The sequence below is a fragment of the Hyperolius riggenbachi genome, chromosome 6 (assembly GCF_040937935.1).
Source record: "Hyperolius riggenbachi isolate aHypRig1 chromosome 6, aHypRig1.pri, whole genome shotgun sequence".
Classification (NCBI taxonomy): domain Eukaryota; kingdom Metazoa; phylum Chordata; class Amphibia; order Anura; family Hyperoliidae; genus Hyperolius; species Hyperolius riggenbachi.
In genome coordinates this window covers 346040232-346062634 of record NC_090651.1, presented here as the reverse complement: position 1 = coordinate 346062634, position 22403 = coordinate 346040232, and the positions used below count along the sequence as shown (strand labels likewise).

Genomic DNA, 22403 nt, shown 5'->3' with positions numbered 1-22403 from the left:
GTTGATTGGAACCAAAAATTCAGTTGACCCGAAAGATGGATTTTACGATCGTATCTGAAGAGAGAAAATGCCCTAATCGACATGTTTATAGGAACTATCGAGAATTACCTTCTGATTACTATCGATTGTAAAAAGTGTATCGACAGATTGCATCTGATGAAAAAATGGCTCCATTAATGGGCACCTCTTTCTCCTAGTAGATAATGTTTCCTTGTCTGCTTAAAATAACTTTTCAGCACTCTACAATTGAAAAAGTACCAAAAAGTAGGTGTAAAAGTATTGTCAAAATTATTCTGAGTATGTTCTTGCTTGCTGGCGGCTTAAAGCGGTTTAAAACTCTGGCCTAATATTCAATAAAAACATGTTTTCCTACTTTTTATATGCAATACGGTTATCATATTTGCATTTTGTGCATAAGTATTATTATTCATTTAGAAGTTATAGGTTCCCAAAAGTACAGTTTTTTTGCTTTGTGAGCTGACTTTGCATTTTATTAACCCTCCTGGCGGTTAGTTGTTTTTGCCAAAAAGGCAAAAATCCTTTTTTTTTAAATTTTTTTTTTTTTGTTTCATGTAAAGCTACCAGAGTGGTAGCTACATGAAACACCACTAGAGGGCGCATGTGTCCCTCTAGTGCGATCGTCGCCGGCATCAATAGCAAACAGGGGAACGCGTATATAACGCGTTCCCCTGTTTGGCTTCTCCTGTCGCCATGGCGACGATCGGAATGACGTCATGGACGTCAGCCGACGTCCTGACGTCAGACGCCTCCGATCCAGCCCATAGCGCTGCCCGGAACTCATTGGTCCGGGCAGCGCAGGGCTCTGGCGGGGGGGGGGGCCCTGTTGCGCCGCTGCGTGCGGGCGATCGCCGCAGAGCGGCGGCGATCAAGCTGTACGCGCGGCTAGCAAAGTGCTAGCTGCGCGTACAGCATTTTAAATGAAGAAAATCGCCCCACCAGGGGCTGAGATATCTTCCTGCGCGGCATAGCCCGAGCTCAGCTCGGGCTTACCGCCAGGAAGGTTAATAACTGGTTTTATTCATACATTCATTCAGGCAGACATGCTTTGACTCTCTGTATGTGTTGAGCAGCTCCTCCACAGTCAGAGAATGTGTCACATTCCTCACTTGATGCATTTAAAGAGAACCAGAGATGAAGCACCCTCTTGTATTTTACTTTATAAATCAGTGGGAACATGACAGTAAACACCTAATCTGCTCTTTGTTTCATTGTTCTCTGTTTAATCTGACTGTTATCACCTCTGATAAGAATCCCCGACTGAGCACTCAGTCTAGCTTTGCTACGGAAAGATTATAGCTGAGTCTGTCTTCTCTGGTCCTTTTCAAGACCAAGCCTGCCCCCTTGTGGCTCTGCTATAATGACTCAGCTATAATCATTCCCAGCAAAGCCAGACTGAATGCTCAGTCCGGGATTCTTATCACAGCTGATAACAGACACTTTTAGCAGTGAGGATGAAACAGAGAGCATGGTAGGTGTTTTCTCTAATGTTCTTACTGATATATATGGTAAAATACACAAGGGTGCTTCGTCTCTGGTTCCCTTTAAGTAAACACAAGATAACATTATCTAAAGTTTGAATGCGTCTGCATTTCACTGCACTGAACTTTCAAGCTCTGTGTGTAACCCTTACAATGCTGGTCTAGTAAAAAAAAATGCTGGTTGCATATAATATGCTGTAAATAATGTTTTAGAGCAAAGATGAAATGCAGGGTTATTTCCACTTTAAATGGCATTTTATTAATAAAATGTGAAAATATCACCTAGGAGATAACTAAAGATGAAAAGTAAATTGAATTGAGCCCTGAATGTTAAAGTAAAACACAAACATCAAACAGTGAAACAGTGGGGGATTATTCCAGTAAAACATAAATTAGTAGTATGTAAAGAAAATAATATAATCTTTTACTACTACATTGGGTATTTGGTGGGATGTGGCCATATGTAATAACAGGTGTACTTTTCTTATCTCAATTTTTTTTCTTTTTACCTGGACTTGTCTTCTGTATGTAGGTTAGGTAGGTATAGAAAAGGTATCAGTTTCGTCCTTGTCCATTTTAACCCTGGGTTCAGTGGCTTCTGTTCATTTCAGTAATGGGCATTAAAGAGAATCTGTACTGTCCGATTTGTACAATAAAAAACATACCAATCGAGTCACTGTAATCTCCTGGATCCCTCTTTGCCGTTTCCGCCGCTCCCTGCCGCGATCCTGGCTTTTAATCGCCAGTTTTAGGCAGTGTTTACAAACAAAAAACATGGCCGCCAACCAGGAAGGGATGTTTATGTATATATATATATATATATATATATATATATATATATATATATATATATATATATATATATATATATATATATATATATATATATATACAGTATACTACAAATTTTTATTCCATAGTGAATTATCTGCACTCCAGTCAGGGATTCTCAGCATGGACAGCTTCCTCCCCCCTCAGACAAGCTGAAATTGAGAGCAGAGACCCTCTCTGTGACTAATAAACAAAGCACACACACAGAGCCTGCAGGGGGCGTGGAGGGGGCGTGCATAACTTCTCCCTCTCTGGGTCGACAAAGCTTGACAAAGAAAAGAACATTAGATATATTACAGAGACTGTGCAACTAGAAAAGGCTGCAGTAATCCAGAGCACATTAGAACAGGTATAGGAACTTATAGGATAGAAGAAATAAGGCTGAACATTTTGTTACAGAGTCTCTTTAAAGAACAAGCGACACCCATGCTAACCTAGAAATAAACAAACACATATATGAGTAGATAAATACTTCCTCTATTTACATAACAGATGTATTGTGCTATTCACGGAATGATTCCTGTGAATTTTATAAAGGAAAAGCAGAAAATCCTACTCTAGGCAGTGGCCATCTTCCTAAGCTAACACTGACATCATATCCTCCCTGACTCTTGTTTTCCCCCCTCCTTTCTCTTGCTCATTGTGTATTCATTAGCTGCCCTCCTCCCAGAGTCTTCAGACAATCCCACTGAGCAGGGACGGATCTAGAGGGGGGGGGGGGGGGGGGGGAAACAGGTATCTTGCCCCAGGCGCAGTTTGTTGGATTCTTAAAAAGGCGGCAAAATGAATGGCAGTTTAGGCGCCAAAATCTGACCTTTAGGCGCCAAAACCTGACCTTGCCCCAGGCGCAACTTGGTCTTGATCCGTCCCTGCCACTGAGGTGTATACTAGGAACTGCACTGTCTCTCTTTTCTTTTCTCCTCCAATCGCTGAGTCACCTCAGCCTTGCTTGTAAACACAAGCGAGCAGAGGATCATGTTTCAGATAGGCTAGGCAGGGAAATAAATGGAAGAGGAGGAATATATTATAGATAAAAAGAACCCCCAGCATTCAACTGTTTGGCACTAACTACTAAAGGGCCAGTGCTCCTAAAGTATGTGATAACTCCAAACCATAACAGCAGAAAAAGTTTTGCAAGTTTTGAATACAGGATTAGCATCTTTATCACTTAATACACTCAGACTAGTTGCTGTTGAAATTTAATTTTTATGGTGACAATAACGCTTTAAGGCACTGGACTTCATTAGGGGACCATGGAGAGTGTGTGTGTGTATTTTGCTGTTGTTTTATTTTCTTTTTTTGTTTTTTTTTCCGGGTGGGGAGAATACCATGCTTTACTTTATTTTTAGTTTTGAGGTAAGAGTGCAGCATAAGGTTAGTTGATAAGAGCGTTAATGTAATCTTATGTAGGGGGAATAGTATCTGAGTGGTAGAGAAGGAAATGGAACTAAGATTACTGTACAGGGTTAGTATAAATTGTTGGAGGAGTTAATGCTGCCTTTCATTTATGGAGTGTTTCATGGTGAACTGAGATAAAGCTAGTTGTCCAGTTTTTCATTAGCAATTCACTTTTCTACACTTTACAGTCAGCATCAGGCCTCTCAGGCCTGAGCTGACAAATATGGGTTTGGGCTTACTGTAAGTTTAACCACTTGAGGACCCACCCTTTACCCCTCCTTAAGGACCAGCGCTGTTATTTGTGATCTGTGCTGGGTGGGCTCTACAGCCCCCAGCACAGATCAGGGTGCATCCAGAGCGATCAGATCGCCCCCCTTTTTCCCCCACTATGGGGATGATGTGCTGGGGGGTCTGATCGCTCCTGCCTGCCGGTGTTGCGGGGGGGGGCACCTCAAAGCCCCCCTCCGCGGCGAAATCCCCCCCCCTCCCTCTCCTACCTGGCCCCCCTGGTGTTCCGGGCTGCACAGGACGCTATCCGTCCTGCGCAGCCAGTGACAGGACGTCCCCTGTCACATGGCGGCAATCCCCGGCCGCTGATTGGCCGGGGATCGCCGATCTGCCTTACGGCGCTGCTGCGCAGCAGCGCCGTACAATGTAAACGCCGTACGGCGGCCCGCAGGCTATTCACGGAGCCCCCCGCCGTGAATTGACAGGAGGCTGCTTCCTGATTAATCAGCCTGCAGCTGGCGACGCAATACTGCGTCGCTGGTCCTGCAGCTGCCACTTTGCCGACGCGCGGTATGAGTGCGCGGTCGGCAAGTGGTTAAAGACGTAGATTACAGACCCAAAACAGAACATTTATATTGCGCTTTTCTCCTGGCAGACTCAAAGCGCTTCAGGGCAAGGGATGCTCATTTGGATATCGCGGAAATGCAATTTCCGAAATTCCGATCGGAAATTGCATTTCCGCATTGGAATGCGGAAATCAGTAATGCAAGTGCGGTAGGCGGATTTCCGCCGGAAGTCGTGGAAATTTCCGCCGGAAATCGCGGACATTTATGCCGACTTTAACATCCATTTTCTCAAAAACTATAAGATCTTTTTGAAAACTTTTTTTGCATCTTGTTCACAAGATTCAGTTTAATAAACCCTATAAATGTGGTGTTTCTAGGACTTATGGGGGCTTTGCAAATAACCGCTGAAGTCGGCGGATTTTTACTGTAATGTAAAATGCAGAAAATCTGCATCTGCCTATTTTCTGCATTTTACATTACAGTAAAAATCCGTCGACTTTAGCGGTTAATAGCAAAGCCCCCGTAAGTCCTACAAACGCCAAATTTCCAGGGTTTATTAAATAGAATCTTGTGAACAAGATTCAAAACAAGTTTTCAAAAAGACCTTATAGTTATTGAGAAAATCGATGTTAAAGTCGGGCAGAATTTTCGCGATTTCTGGTGTCATTGCTGTGTGATACTTTAGACCAGTTCCGGGGTGTTGAGACCAAGGCCCTCACACCCAAGCTTAGGATTACTGTGTCATTGCTGTGTTATACTTTAGACTAGTTCCTGGGTGTCGAGACCAAGGACCTCACATCTCAGACTAGGACTCTGCTCTATTTCTGTTATGACTATTTGCTCTGTCGACCTCTCTATTGCTTTCTGATTCGGTACCTCTGCATATCTGTCTACCTGTTGCCAGACCCTGCCTGTACCCGGTTACCGAATCAGCCTTCTGTCTCTGTACCTTATCTGCTCATGTGTTGCCGACCTGGCCTGCCCGACCTTCCAGGCTGTCACTCACCCCTTGAGTGCTCAGTCTATCTGTACTAGCAGTGACACAATTCCACCAAGTGTCCGTTGCAATTAGGACTCCCGCTCATCAGAGAGTCCGGCCTGTTAGCAGCCAGTGGCCTCTTCCCCTGGAGTCCCCTGGCTGCAGTACAGTCTATTATCTGATCTCTAGATATCCCTGGTTGCCAGGTTCTCACTATCACCTCTCTCAAGGAGATAGTCCCTGCGCTTCCCAGGGCCACCTGCCCCTGAGGTGGTTCTTGGCCGAGCTGCCTGTATCTCCCGCCTCACGGGAGATAGCCTACAGTTACACCAAACACTTACACTTTATTAGGTGTCCAGAGGTTAGTCATACTTGTATTATTGGTGATTCTGCAGATCATCCATAATCAAGTATACATCTGTATTGTTGATGATTCTGCAGATCATCAATAATCAGATTCTCTCTGTGTGCTGACACCGATCGTTACAGACGCCTTGTCCAAAAGGTCAAAGGAATTCCATAAAACCATGTATTGGCAATTTGGCACAAGTGTATATAGCAGAGACCCATACTAGTTTCATGCTCATTCTTCTCCAATGGGCACAAGAACATTGGTACCTGACCATGTCTGGACTCTTCTTTATAACTTGGCTGAAATCCATCCAACACTGTGGTAAGTTCCCTATGCTGAAAGCATTGCAGTTATTTACAGTGAATGAAACTAGTGTACACAAGGCATACAATGATGTACAGCTTCACCCTCTAATCCTGTAAGATACAATCAGCACCTGTAAACTTGTAGCAGCCCAGAAGTCCTTTCAGTCTGTCTTCTGCACTGGAAAAACAAGGGAGGCAGTTTTACTTTGATCCTTTCAGAGACCTGCTGTATCGATCGGTGTCAGCACAAAGAGAGAATCTGATTATTGGTGATCTGCAGTATCACCAAGAATACAGATTATACCTGATTATTGATGATCTGCAGAATCACCGATAATCCAAGTATAACTAACCTCTGGACACCTATATAGTGTGAGTGTTTGGTGCAACAGTAAACACTTTGAGAGAGACCACCTGAGGAGCAGATGGTCTTTGGCAGTATGGGCAATACTGCCTTTTGAAGAGTATCAAAACCTTCCAGCAGCCTGAGACCTCCAAAGGGGTGGAGTCCCAGGCTGAAGGTAGGAAGGACCTGTGCGTGAGTGACACCTGAAGGTGGATGTCACTAGCAGGTCTGGAGACTATCTCCTAAGGAGAGAGATAGCTCTCGAGGTCGGGCAAGCCGGGTCGGCAACACACAGACAGACAAGGTACAAAAGACAGAAGGCTGATTCGGTATCCAAAGGCAGGCAGGGCTTGGCAACAGATAATCAGATATCCGTAGGTACCGAATCAGAGAGCAGAGGGATAGTAAGGAATGCAATAGGTCATAACAGATATCAAACAATGCCTAGTCTTGGGTGTGAAGTCCGTGGTCTCTACACCCTGGAACTAGTCTGGAGTATAATAGAACGATAACATAGTGTCCCTAGTCTTGGGTGTGAGGTCCGTGGTCTCGACACCCTGGAACTAGTCTGAAGTATAACAGAATGATAACACAGAGTCCCTAGTCTTGGGTGTGAGGTCCGTGGTCTCGACACCCTGGAACTAGTCTGAAGTATAACAGAATGATAACACAGATTCCCTAGTCTTGGGTGTGAGGTCAGTAGTCTCGACACCCTGGAACTAGTCTGAAGTATAACAGAATGATAACACAGATTCCCTAGTCTTGGGTGTGAGGTCCGTGGTCTCGACACCCTGGAGCTAGTCTAAAGTATAACAGAAATAATACACAGAAGTAATCTGGCTCAGTGTGAATTCCCAGGTCCTCCTGGTTCCAACACACTGTAGGATCTGACTAAGGTCTGAGTGCTTCCACGTAAGTGATCGCAACGGCAGACAACCTGAAAGTGACCAGCAGTGACCATATATAGTGCAGCGCTCTCTGGCGCCACCCATAAGTGATCAACCAATAGTCACTTGCCTTGAGGTCAGCTGACCAACCTTGTCAGCTGATCCCTCCTCATTTGTCATAAAGGTTCTGCCTCTCAGCGCGCGCGCGTATTCCTCAACCTGTGTGAACTAACAGACCCAGCCACACCAGACGCACGCTGCCGCGGACAAACCACCGCGCTGGACGCGGAATCAGCCGCCTTGCCGCCAGTACACGCGGCGGCTTTTCCACGTTTTATCACACCTGCTAGGTGAATATTTTTATTGATATAATTGTCATACTGCTGTGTCCATTACAGAGTTCACCCAAAAGCCTGAAATCAATATCCTTAAGGAGATGGTGGCCAACCAGGAGGTGACTCTAACCTGTTCTCTTCCTGGAAGTTGTCCAGAGGTGGAGCCTGTGGTCACGTGGTGGAAGGATACATCGGATGTTGTTTGGGAAGGACCATCTATGACACTTACTCCTAGTCTGCTTGACCATCAGACATCTATAACTTGTGAGGTGGCCTTGCCAAAGGTGTCCTCCTTTTCTAGAAGAACCGTTGTCCTGGATGTTCAGTGTAAGTACACTATTGTAGCTTCTCTTTGGAGCATATTACTTGATAACTGTATTTACACTCTACAGCAAACCTCTATAAGCATATGTATATTCTTGCCAGTAGAAATACAACATCATGCTAAGATTAGCTTAAACGAGGGTGGTCACTGCTGGTGTTGCTGCCAGAGGCAGGTGCACTTCGGAATCAGTGTCAATGTTCAAGGAAGAAAAAAATGAGGCACTGTGCCCTTAACACCTTTTTATTTCCTCAGTAGGGCATACGCAAGAGGTTCACACAGTGGGGTTTAGGTGGCTGGCCTGACAGCAGTTTCCCGTACTAACACATCATCAGAGATCTTAACAACCCAGGCACAGTGCCTCATTTTTTTCTTCATTGAAGAAATACACCATCAGGTTAACTGTGCATAAGGATATAGAGGCAATGGCGTAACTATAGGGGCTGCAGCCCCAGCAGCCGAGGGGGGCCCACCCAGGGCCATTTGGGGGGGGGGGGGAGTAGCAGGGGCGCCATGTGTTGGGGAAGCGCTGATGCCGGATTGTGGGATGCTCCCAGGTGTTGAACTGGCCGCAGCTTCTAACAGACGCTGCACCAGTTCAATCTCTGCAGCCCACAGGTCACTTCAGCCTGTGGGAGTCTTCCGGGAGGCAGAGCAGGGCTACAGGAAGATGGCGACCGACGCCCTGCATTGGAGACTATTTGTGTCTCCAGTATAGGGCTTCGGATGCCATCTTCCTGTAGCCCTGCTATTCCTCTTAGCATGGGAGATTTGCTTCAGGAGGATCGTCGGGACTCGGGGGAGCTGCGGGCCAGAGGCCGGCCAGGAGAGGAGACTTCTGACGGGTGAGTAAATAATTTTTTTGCAGGTGCACTGCACACTATTTTCTTCTGAAATACTGCCCACATAACGATTCTTTTCTGGTGAAATATTGCACACATTGTGATTATTTTCCGGTGAAACATTGTTGCATTACGATTATTTTATGGTGAAATGCTGCCCCCATTACAATTGTTTTATGGAGAAACATTGCTGCTTTATGATTGTTTATGGTGAAACATTGCTGCATTACGATTGTCTTATGGTGTAACATTGCTGCATTACGATTATTTCATGGTGAAACGCTGCTCCATTATGATTGTTTTATGGGGAAACATTGCTGCATTACGATTATTTTCTGGCAAAACATTTCTGCATTACGATTATTTTTTGGTTAAACGCTGCCCCACTATAATTATTTTATGGTGAAACATTGCTGCATTATGATTATTTTCTGGTGAAACGCTGCCCCATTACGATTATTTGGCACCTATGGGGGGGTGGGCATCCAAATTTTTGCAGGAGGGCCCAGTGATTTCTGGTTACGCCCCTGTATGGAGGATAACATAACTTACCTAAACTGCCTATCCATCCCATCAAATAGCTTCTCAACCCGCTCCCTCCCCCATGCCCAGTCTTATGTCCACCCCCTTAAAAATGAATCAAAATTTCCCCTATGCTCCTACATATTAGCCATATCATAAAGACTTCAATTTATTTAATTTCTGATCGATTTCCATAGCAGTGAATGGAAATCGATTGGAAAATCGATTGGAAAATTGATCTAAATTAAGATTGGACATGTTGGAAAAAATCGATCTGACAGGGAAATCTAACAGAAAATTGTATTGTGTGTACATTAGTGCAAAATAGCATTAGTGCAAAATAGCACCGGGCTGTTACCCAAGAGCCTCAGCACTTGATCCCTTTCCCCAGTCCTTACATTGTAAATAAACATTATCACTTTTGTATATAAAGAGTTCTCAGTGTTCCATGCAGTGTCAGATCCATTTGCCAACACATTCTGAACATTACAGTCATGTCTAATCTTAGGACTCGCTTGTCTGCCTGTTGATGCCAAGCCGCCTTTTCACAGCTACTGGTTCACACATCTGTTACTGTCCGTCAGTCTGGGCTCTCCGTGTAGCTCTTTTATTGCCGTGACTCGGGGGCTAAAAAACTAAAAAAAAAAAAACATGACTGTGAATCACATTTAGCACAAAGCAGCTTTGAAAGATATGTGCCAGTTTATACATTGATCAGCCACAGAATTATACCCCTGACATTGTGTACATTAATTATCTCGTTACAATGCCACATGTCAAGTAGTGACATTGTTTAAGCAGTTCTTAAAGAGACTCTGTAGCAAAAAAAGTTTCCCTGGGGGGGTAGTCACCTCGGGAGGGGGTTCTAATGAGCAGGGGTGCCTCTAGTCATTTTGTCACTCCAGGCGAGAAAACCTGTGGCGCCCCCCCCCAAGCCCCTCCCCCCCAGGAAAATAATCATAATGCAGCATCGTTTCACCAGAAAATAATCATAATGCGGCAGTGTTTCATCAGAAAATAATAGTAATTATCGTAATTCAGAATCGTAATTCACCAGAAAATAATCGTAATGTGGCAGTGTTTCACCAGAAAATACACTTATTGCAGCAGCAGTTCACCGGAAAATATTCGTAAGGTGGCAGCGTTTCACCAGAAAATACACTTATTGCAGCAGCATTTCACCAGAAAATAATCGTAATGCGTAAGCGTTTCACCAGAAAATACACGTAATCCGAGCAGAGGGAAAGAGTAGAGAGGGAGAGGCAGCACAAGATGTAAGAGGGGGGTAGAGGAACAGAGAGGGGGAGGGATAGACAGCATAAGATGGAAGAGGGTGCAGAGAAACAGAGGGGAGAGGGAGAGACAGCATAAGATGGAAGAGAGTGCAGAGGAACAGAGAGGGGTAGAGACAGCATAAGATGGAAGAGAGTGTAGAGGAACAGAGAGGGGTAGAGACAGCATAAGATGGAAGAGGGGGCAGAGGAACAGAGAGGGGAGAGGAAGAGTCAGCACAGCACTAAAGCACAGGTTTACAGCTTTACCAGCCTACAGTCTAACCAGCTTTCAAAGAAAACTCTAGTATCAAAAGAGCAGGGCACATTCTAGCAGTTATAACAGTACTGGGAGTCTGCACACAGGACAGGAAGTGTTCTTAGCAGCCTGCCTGCATACCTTCTCTTCTGCCTGTGCATGCAGCTTATCATCTCTGGAGTAGTGATGGGTCGTTTGCGAACGATCCGGCTCTTGCGAACGACAAGAGCCGGTTCTCAGCTTTGAAAGAGCCGATGCCTCAGCCGCCCCACAGAGCTCTGCTTTGCTCTGCAATAAAGGTCGCTGAGGCATGTTGGGAGATGTAGTCCTCCTCTTGCAGCTTGTAGGAGTGTATGGGGCGGAGCAGAGCAGTAGCAGGAGGGATTGCCCCAGTCAGAGAAGCAGCCTGGAATTGTCATGGAGACGGGGGCGGAGCTTTTACTCCGATTCTGAGTGGTGTCTAGTGATATTTAATGAAGAGCCGATACAGAGCCGTAAGAGCCGGCTCTTTAATGGGAGCCGATTCAGAAGAGCCGATTCTCTGAAAAGAGCCGGAATTCCCATCATTACTCGGGAGCAGAAACTTCCCTTCTCCCGGGCTGTGTTGCTGTCTTGTGCGGGGGCGGGGCTCCAACACGGACACATCACATTCTTCTCTCTGTGACTGCATCTGTCCCCTGGCTGTCTCGCTCCAGTGTCTGTGTGCAGCCAGTGACACAGGTGGGTAGGGTTGCCAGGTGTCCGGTTTTAGACCGGACAGTCCGGTTTTTGGCCGCTGTGTCCGGTGCAAAAAGGCATGCTAAACCGGACAATTAAGATGTCCGGTTTTATGCCTTTTCCGGCGGCTGTCAGTATTGACAGCCGCCTGTAGCAGGAGGAGAGCAGCGCAGTGGAGGGAAAGCGGTGGGCAGCGGCGGAGAAGGGGGCTATCTCCCCCCCTTCTCTCACCTTAGATGCTTTCCGTCCCTCGCTGTCTCCTCCGATCTGTGTGTGGCTGACTGGCGGTGGCGCTTGGCAGCGGGCGGGACTTACCTTCCGTGTCGCTCCATGCGCCGGCCGGAAGTTCTGGTGCCGCAGCCGCTGCTCTGGTCTGCATCAGACCAGAGTAGTAGCAACTCATCCCGCGCGGCGCCTGCGACGAGACCAGTCACCAGACGGAGGAGACACGGAAGGTAAGTTCCGCCCCTCTGCCAGCCACCGCACACACCGATCGGAGGAGACAGCGAGGGAGGGAGAGGACCCTAAGGTGAGCGAAGGGGGGGAGATGGCCCCCTTCTTCACCGCTCTCCCTCTTCTCTGCGCTGACTGCTTCCCTCCTGGGGGGGGGGGGGGGGGGCACACACCTGCCTACATATACTGGGCCCATATACACCCTGGCTAAATATACTGGGCCCATATACACCCTGGCTACATATACTGGGCCCATATACACCCTGGCTACATATACTGGGCCCATATACACCCTGGCTACATATACTGGGCCCATATACACCCTGGCTAAATATACTGGGCCCATATACACCCTGGCTAAATATACTGGGCCCATATACACCCTGGCTACATATACTGGGCCCATATACACCCTGGCTACATATACTGGGCATATATACCCCCTGACTACATATACTGGGCCCATATACACCCTGGCTACATATACTGGGCCCATATACACCCTGGCTACATATACTGGGCCCATATACACCCTGGCTACATATACTGAGCCCATATACCGCTGGCTATATATACTGGGGACATATTCCCCTGCCTACATATACTGGGGACATATACCTCTGGCTACATATACTGGGCACATATATCCCTGGCTACATATACTGGGGACAACTGGCTGTTTGTCATTATGTGCAGTTACTGGTGAAAAGCTGTCTCTTATTATGTGCATTTACTGGTGAAAAGCTGTCTCTTATGTGCATTTACTGGTGAAAAGCTGTCTCTTATGTGCATTTAGTGGTGAAAAGATGTCTCTTATGTGCATTTAGTGGTGAAAAGATGTCTCTTATGTGCATTTAGTGGTGAAAAGATGTCTCTTATGTGCATTTAGTGGTGAAAAGATGTCTCTTATGTGCATTTAGTGGTGAAAAGCTGTCTCTTATGTGCATTTACTGGTAAAAAGCTGTCTCTTATTATGTGCATTTACTGGTGAAAAGCGGTCTCTTATTATGTGCATTTACTGGTGAAAAGTGGTCTCTTATGTGCATGTACTGGTGAGGACAGTTAGTGACATGGCTATGTACTCTGTAATGTGCTGCAGAAGATGTCAGTGCGATATAAATACTGTAAAAAACATTTTTTAAAAAGCCCATTGCTTAGCCCCACTCTACATAAAAGTGCGCTTCTGACTCCGCCCCTAACCCCACCCCCTGTCCGGTTTTCTCAATCAGCCGACCTGGCAACCCTACAGGTGGGGGTTAGACTGTCGGGGGCATAAGCTGGCTGGCCGCTGGCTCCTGGTTTGACTGGCGTGGGGCGGAGTTAAAGGCTGGGCCACACGGGGTAAACACTTTACCTGTGTGGCTACTGAGAAGAAGGGGCACGGCTTTAAAGAAGGAGCCTGGCAGAGAAGAGCAGTATTGATTGCTCTATTGGCTGGGGAGAAGTGGAGGTGGATGCACTGCTGAGCACATGGTAGCGTGCCGAGCACCGGGGACTGAGTCGGGAGGTAATATAATATATATAAAAAAAAACATGGTCACGGTAACAGTGGCGGGGGAATGCGCCTCACCACCTCATGGCGCCTCACCACCTCAGGGCGCCCCAGGCAACCGCCTATACTTGCCTGGTGGGTGAGACGCCCCTGCCAATGAGGCTTCCCCCTCCCCTGTAGCTGCAGGCAGTCCAGCGCTGGCTCCCCCTGGAGTGTCGCAGAATCCTCCCTCGACAAGCCTGACAAGCGCTGATTTATTTACCTCTCCTGGCTCCAGCGGGGGTGCTGTTGCAGCTTTCCGCACGGAGATAGGCGAAAATAGCTGGCGCAGTAGAGCGGCGCGATGGAGATTGGCTATTTTCGCCTATCTCTGTGCAGAGAGCCGATACTGCGCCTGCGCTGGAGCCGGGCAGGTAAATATTTACATCACCGCTGTTCCGGGAGGATTTTCGTTGCCGCCGTAGGACCGAGGAGGACGGGGGAAGCCTCAATAGGATCCGAAGGCTTCCCCCGCCCGAGGTGAGTACCCCCCAGGGGAGGTTTTCTTCATGAAAGGTTTTAGTATTATACTCAAATTTATTCTATGGTCTAAAGCATTAAACAGCATAAAATTGAGAGTTAAAACTGTTTGACTGGTTTTCAAGGTACTGGAAGATTTAACCACTTGATGACCACAGTGTTAAACCCCCCCTAAAGACCAGGCACTTTTTTCTGTACTGGGCTGTGCAGGCTTTTCAGCCTCCTGCACAGCCCAACTAAGGAGTATGGCGATCGGACTCACCTCCTATTTTTGTCCCTAAGGGGACATGCTGCCGGAGGGGTCCGATCGCCGAGGTCACTTTTATTTATGTTTTTCTTCAGCCTCTTAGAGGCTCTCATTGCCGCTGTCCCTCTCCCTCTCCTTCCCTTCTCCCCTCTGTCTGTACAATTGAGCAGGACGGCGATCCATCCTGCTCTCCACCTCTCATAGGCATCAGCCTATGAGAGGACGGCGATCCCCGGCCAATCAGAGGCCGGGGATCGCCGATCTTGTACAGTGCTGCTGGAGACCGCAGCGCTGGACGCATGTAAGCAAAGGAGATTTATTTCCCCTTTCGTTTACATGCAGCCTGCTAGCCGCGATCGCCGGCTAGCAGGCTAATCACGGAACTCCGTTCCGTAAAGTGGCAGGGAACGGTCGCGCATGCGCGCGGCCGTTCCCTGGGAAACTGCAGCCCCAGGACTTGACGCCAATTGGCGTTAGGCGGTCCTGGGGCTGCCGCTGCTGTCACGCCCATTGGCGTGAGGCAGTCGTAAAGTAGTTAAGACTTTTTACCTCATTATCTGCTAATTGATAAGCTTGCCTTTGCGGCCAGCATTTTCATTAGTCTAATAAACTGTCTAACAAGGTTTCTAAATTGTGTTTTATTTGTTTTTGGTTTGTAAGGATTTTGCAGTTTTTCAGGTTCTTTACTATTAACTCGTATTATGAACACATTTTAATAATCCTGGGTCAGGAATGAATAAACCTGTTCTACTTCTGTTTCAGATGCCCCGACCATCACTGTCAATACGGTTCTTGAATCCTCAGGTGAAGTGGAAGCCATTCCAATACATAGTATACCCCACAGGCACTGCAGACGTATCCACAAACATTAAGCAACAGTGATGAGCAGGTTCATCTTTCTGAACTGAAGCCATATTGAGTCATGGGAGACAGAACTGCCCTCTTGTCGGCATTTCAGCCTTCTATCTGCCAACAACTGAGCGCAGTGCTGATTCCAGCCTAAAAATTTGGGGGGTGGGGGGACGGGTGTCACAAAGGGGGCATGATTGCTGCCAGGGCCGGCGCTACCATTAAGGCAAAGGAGGCAGCTGCCCCAGGGCCCCAGAGCTTGTAGGGGCCCCCAGTGGCTACAAGAGGAAAAAAAATTCAAAATCGGCCTTATAGTTTTTGAGAAAATCGATTTTGAAGTTTCAAAGGAAAAAAAAACACATTTAAAAACCTGCCGACTTTAATGGTTAATAGCAAATCCACCTTAAATGCTAGAAACCCTAAATTTGCAGGGTATGTTAAGGAGATCATTAGGAATAAGAGGAAAAAACAATTTTTCAAAAAGACGTTATAGTTTTTGAGAAAATCGATTTTAAAGTTTCAAAGGAAAAAAAGTATACTTTTAAATGCGGTAAATGTCACTTTTAGTAGCAAACCTAACGGTAGTGTAATTTTACATGCATCAAATAAAAGCGCAATAAATTTCCTGACGGGGTTTCCAGGGGGTCTATACGCAGCCGCAGCGCTTTGGCCAGGGATCGCTATACAGCCGCAATATGGCTGTATGAAGATCCCTGGCATGTTTTCCTATTTTCCCAATTTTTATTTTTTTTTTATGTTTAGAGTGTGGGAATTTTAAAAAAAAATTGTGGGGTCCCCCCTCCTGAAACTTTTAAACCCCTTGTCCCCCATGCAGGCTGGGATAGCCAGAATGTGGAGCTCCGACCGATTGGGGCTTCACACCCTGACTATACCAGCTGCAAAAAAAGGTCTCTTAATGCCGATTTTTGTTCCGGGGTATATGTTGGGGGGGCCCCCCAGGTTTATTTTGCCCTGGGGCCCCATTGTTGCTTAAATCGGCCCTGATTGCTGCCTGGTAGGGTCCATTTGGGTGATAAAAATCTATGTTTGTATGGTGAGCTTTAGATATTTTATGCTTAATTCAAATTATAAAATTTAAGGCTAACTAGTTCAGAAATGATAGGAACCAAATGTAAACATCACAAACAGAACTCAGGCTTTTGACCACAGCAGATTGTCCGAATGGTGAAGCTATTATGGAATAAAAGTTACCTACAGATGTACTTGGCTAGTTGGCTGCCTTGCATTAATCTTTACTTGCAAGCAAGCTGCTCTTGTGTGGACAGATCACAGTCAAATCATTTAAGCCCCCCTGTATCTGACAACTCTATAAGGGTGATATAGGGTTACACGTCAGGCAGGAAGTTTGTGGGGGGGGGCAGGGAGTTTAGGGTTAGGCATCAGGTAGGTAGTTTATGTGAGGGGGAGTTAGGGTTAGGCATCAGGCAGGTAATTTGTGTGGTGGGAGAGGTTTGGCTTAGGCGTCGGGCAGATAGTTTGAGGGGAGGGTTAGGTCTCAGGCAGGTAGTTTGTGCAGGGTAGGGTAAGGCGTCAAGCAGGTAGTTTTCTTTTTTTTTTTGGGGGGGGGGGTTTCAGTGCGAGAATGAGCTTAGGATAAATCATAGTAAAATATTGGTATTTAAAGAGACACTGAAGCGAAAAAAAAAAATGATATAATGAATTGGTTGTGTACTATGAATAATTACTAGAAGATTAGCAGCAAAGAAAATATTCTCATACTTTTATTTTCAGGTATATAGTGTTTTTTCTAACATTGCATCATTCTATAATATGTGCAGATTACACAACACTAAGCTTTCAAAATGAGTCTTTCAGAGCAGTCTGTGAACTAACGACCTCTCCTCTAGCAGATAAAAAGAAAACAGTTCACTTACAGTTGAGATAATAAAAGTCAGATAACAGCACTCTCCACGACTAACTTAGTCGTAGAGATTAATGGCTTTTTTGCATAGAGATAACAACTGGAGTTTCTTAGCTCTTCCTGTGCTGGAAACAATTAGACTGATGTATCTGATCTTAATGTTTTATTTCTTAGCTGTACTACACATACAAATCATAATATCATCATTTTTTTTCTGCTTCAGTGTCTCTTTAATACTGCTATTTTACTATCAGCATTACTGGGCTCCCACACATGTACACACTAAACACACCTTCTGTTTTAAGAAGGCAACGTTCTGTTTTGCATAACATTTTAGTAAAGAGGCTTGTTGATCTTTCAGCCCCTTACACATACCTAGGAGTGCTGGCTCACCATGAGCTTGCTGGGCAATCTATAACTCTGGGTGTCTCAAGTCCTACTTCATAGAGCCATATGAATCCATGCCATGCATTGATGAGGATCAACCAATCTGAAACAGGCTGTATGCATGTTGGATTAGTTTGGCTCTGTAATATTAATAAGCGGACACATCATTGAATACCAGCAGTTTTGGAGGTGTGTTTAGCTATCAGGGACAACAAAGAGATGATTTGCATATCAGCAGTGATGCATCATGGGCGACATCATATGCACACTCCAACTTGAATAATCACAAATACTTTCTGTTTTAAAGAGGAGCTGTCAACCACACTATCTAGGAAAAAAAACACATACTGTATACCGTATTTTTCGGACCATAAGACGCTCTGGACCATTAGACGCACCCAGGTTTAGAGGACAAAAACCAGGAAAAAAATGTTTTATTAAACCTGGTGCATCCATGGAGCAGGGGCATCTTGTGCATCTTCTCCTTCCCTTAATTATGTCCCCCTTTTGTAGTTTGTGTGTCTCCTTTCTGTCCTCTTCTGCCCTGCCTGTGTCCTCTGTCCCCATCTCTGCCCCTGTCCTTGTCCTATGTGCCTGATGTTTCCCTACATGTGCCTGTTTCCTCATCCCTGCCCCCTGCGTCATTATCTATTCCCCTGGTGTCCTTTATATTTGCCCCCAGTGTCCTTATAGCCGCCCCCTGTACTTATAGCTGGCCCCAGTACATATAGCTGCCCCCCTGTACATATAGCTGCCACCCTGTACTTATAGCTGCCCCCTGTCCTTATAGCTTCCCCCTGTAGTTATAGCTGCCCCCCAGTGTCCTTATAGTTGCCCCCTGTACATTTAGCTGCCCCCAGTGTGCTTATAGCTGCCCCCCTGTACTTATAGCTCCCCCTGTACATATAGCTGCCCCCCCTGTACATATAGCTGCCTCCCTTACATATAGCTGTCCCCCCCATTCATATAGCTGCCTCCTGTACATATAGCTGCCCCCCTGTACTTATAGCTGCCCCCCTGCACTTATAGCTGCCCCCTGCACTTATAGTTTCCCCCCCCCCTGTACTTATAGCTGTCCCCCCCTGTACTTATACTTTTCCCCCCTGCACTTATAGCTGCCTCCGGTGTATTTATTTCTGCCCCCCCCCCTGTACTTACAGCTGTCCCCCGTGTAGTCATATCGGCTTCCACGAGCGCCGCTGTGTCCCGCCTGTCTCTATGTAGCGTTATGCTTACCCCCGTGTATTTATAGCTGCCCCCCCGTGTAGTCATGCCGGCTTCCCCGAGCGCCGTCCTTAATGCTCTGTGTCCCGCCTGCCTCTATGTAGCGTGAGGCTTACCCCATAACGCCGCTATGAGTACCGGTAATCCTCCTTGTAAAGCCGCTGAGGGATTCACGCACGCAGGCAAAGTATTTCCCTCTTCACTTCCGCATTAGTGACATATGCGGAAGTGAAGAGGGAAATACTTTGCCTGCGTGCGTGAATCCCTCAGCGGCTTTACAAGGAGGATTACCGGTACTCATAGCGGCGTTATGGGGTAAGCCTCACGCTACATAGAGGCAGGCGGGACACAGAGCATTAAGGACGGCGCTCGGGGAAGCCGGCATGACTACACGGGGGGGCAGCTATAAATACACGGGGGTAAGCATAACGCTACATAGAGGCAGGCGGGACACAGCGGCGCTCGGGGAAGCCGATATGACTACACGGGGGACAGCTATAAATACGGGGGGGGGGGGGGGCAGCAATAAGTTCACCGAGGGCAGCCACAAGTGAACCACATAAGGAGCCGGGGGAAAACAAGATAAACGCCTGGGGACATTGCCGACAAGCAGATCGGAATGTTCCACTTCCACTTCTTAAGGGGAGGCAGGTCTGTTTTGGCACATTTGGACCATAAGACGCACCAATATTTTCCCCCTCTCTTTGAGGGAAGAAAAGTGCGTCTTATGGTCCGAAAAATACGGTAAGTAGATAAATCCTTTCTCTACTTACATAACATATGTATTGCACTGTCCACGTTTTCATTTTAGTGATTTTTCTACAGTAAAAAAAGAGAAAATCCTTTTTAGTATTTCCCATTTTATCTGTGGCTATTTTGAAGCCAATCCTGATGTCATTTCCTCCTTTACTCTCCTCTGCCTGATTGCGTATGCATTGCCTGCTCTTCACTATAGAACGTGCATTGTCTCAGCATAAGAAATATTGTCCAATCAGAGAGGAACAGACGTGTGGGAGGGGAAAACAGGAGGGAAAGAGGCTTCAGCCAATCAGGCTGCATTAGTTAAGTCTGAGGGGGAGGTAGAGAAGCAAAAAAGGACAACCCAGCATGCCCTGCAACTTCCTTTTTGTGTACCAAATTTTGTGTGTACCAAATAAGAGTCAGGTAAACTGGGGAATGATCATTTATCAACAAGATAAGTAATAGTGATTTTAGCTTTTGGATTGCCTGGTTAGCATCCCTATTACTTGTTTACCAGATACAAATAAAGAATTGATTTTTTATTTTATGCCCGACAGTTACACTTTAAGAAGGCTTGGTGAAATTTGCCTTCTTAAAACAGAAGGAAACTTGCAATAATTCAGCTATAAGTGAACATTTGTGGTTACCCACAATGCATCACTACGGAATATGCAAATTATCTATTTTCACCCCTGTAAGCCAGGCAAGCATCCAGAACCGCTGGTGTATAGCAAGCCTATAGCTTTAAATATTACAAAGCCACAGGATAGCTGAATTATTGCAAGTATACTTCTGTTTTAAGAAGGCAAATTTTACCAAGCATTGCTTATTAGTAGGAGGGCTTTTTGGTCTCTTTTATCCCCCTATATATTCCTAGTGGTTTGGGTCACCCTGAGCTGCTTGGTTACTCTGCTGTACTTTAAGAAGGTAAACTTCTGACTTACAAAGGATTTAAGTAAGGAGGCTTTTTGGTCCTTTGTAGCTCCTTACACACTCCTGGGAGTTCTGGTTCACCAATCTGTAAACTAACTAGGAGAGGGAAATTTTTGAAACCTTTGAGGATAGACAGTGGTTTAAGACTGTGCTTGTAGTCTTTCATTCTGCTTCCTCTCTCTCTATTCATCCAGGAAAGGCATTGACAGGCCACACAGTGACGCTGCAGGAGGGTGAGGCTGTGACTCTGAGGTGCGCGGTTGACAGTAACCCGCCAGCTCATGTCACCTGGACAAAGGGGCCGGATACTGTAGTCAGCAGTATGACTGGACACTGGCTGGAGCTGCATCTGCCACACGTAAAATCCAGCGACTCAGAGACCTACAGCTGCTCAGCACAGAACAGACATGGAGACACAAGCGACTTTGTCGACATTGAAGTGCAGAGTAAGTGTTGTAGTAAAGTGTACCTGTACCCTACACAAATTAACCAGGGCCACTTCTGGCCTATTTGGTGCTCTAGGTAAGACCCCTCCTTCCCACAATAGGCAAATACTATTGCTATCAAAATAAGTTGTCCCATTAAAGTTACAGCTACTGTCAGTTTGTACTTCGCAGATCCAAACAAACTGAAACCACATCACAAACTTTTTCTACAAGTGTTACAGGGAGTATGAACCCTTTTAGGAAAAACATTATACCATATATCAGGGGTGTCCATTAGGTAGATCGCGATCTCCCAGTAGATCGCAAAGGAATTATGGTAGATCCCGACCCCACCACATTTTCCATTCTGTATATACAAGTGTGCTCCTAAAATTGTACATAGGTAGATCATTTTGACTTGCTAATTTTTTTAAGTAGCTCACAAGCCGAAAAAGTGTGGGCACCTCTGCCATATATGTATAGCCTGGGTCTCTACTTTGCACTGTATTGCCTCAGTAATCCAGAAATCATAATATGATTTAAAAAAAAAAAAAAAAAAAGAATAAAAGACAAGATTAGCACATTATTAGTGTCTGTCATACTTCTGAAAAATAAAAATCCACTTACCATGGGCTTCCTCCAGCCCCTGCAAACCATCCTGTGCCCCCGCCACAGCTCTGCTCCCTGCTGGTGGCCCGGGGTCCCCTCCGGAGCAAGATGCCCACTGCACCTGCGCGAGCGGCTCTCAGAGTCACGCTGACGTCATACGGACTTCACTGCGCAGCAGGCATGGTCGGAATAGCCGATTTCCGTTTCCGGCTCAATTCCGCATTCCGACATATAGAAATTCCGTTACCGTTCCATTCCGACAGTATACCGGGTCAGTTCCGCGGAATTCCGATTTACACGGAATTCCGTCGGAAAAAGCTCTCTCTCTCTCTCCTCCTCCTCCTCCTCCTCCTCCTCCATCCATCCATCCATCCATCACAGTAGGGAATTGCAGATTTTCAAAACAGCTTATATACCATAGCTGGGATTTGAACCCAGAACCTAGTGTGTAGTAGGTATCTGTCTTACCCTCTAGACCATGACCCACACTACATGCTAAAGCTGCCGGTAGCATAAACCATACTTCCATTATGATCAATTCGATAGAAAAAGTAGCATGATTAAGGATTTTTACTTTTTGAAAAGCATGCTTATATACCATAGCTGGGATTTGAACCCAGAACCTAGTGTGTAGTAGGTATCTGTCTTACCCTCTAGACCATGACCCACACTACATGCTAAAGCTGCCGGTAGCATAAACCATACTTCCATTATGATCAATTCGATAGAAAAAGTAGCATGATTAAGGATTTGTACTTTTTGAAAAGCATGCTTATTTATATACCATAGCTGGGATTTGAACCCAGAACCTAGTGTGTAGTAGGTATCTGTCTTACCCTCTAGACCATGAGAGGAGGAGGAGGAGGAGGAGGAGGAGGAGGAGGAGGAGGAGGAGGAGGAGGAGGAGGAGGAGGAGGAGGAGGAGGAGGAGGAGGAGGAGGAGGAGGAGGAGGAGGAGGAGGAGGAGGAGGAGGAGGAGGAGG

General features: G+C 46.2%; 1 protein-coding gene across 4 annotated transcripts in view; it reads left to right on the top strand.

The window, feature by feature from the left end:
* The window catches only part of LOC137521801 (sialic acid-binding Ig-like lectin 8), a 283306-nt gene that overhangs the window by 6377 nt on the left and 254526 nt on the right, over positions 1-22403 (top strand). For all 4 annotated transcript variants that reach the window (XM_068241540.1, XM_068241541.1, XM_068241542.1 and 1 more), the window contains exons 4-6: positions 7790-8053; positions 15133-15174; positions 20581-20832. In XM_068241540.1, coding sequence (XP_068097641.1) covers positions 7790-8053; positions 15133-15174; positions 20581-20832 — 558 coding nt within the window. The remainder of the gene's footprint in view (positions 1-7789; positions 8054-15132; positions 15175-20580; positions 20833-22403) is intronic.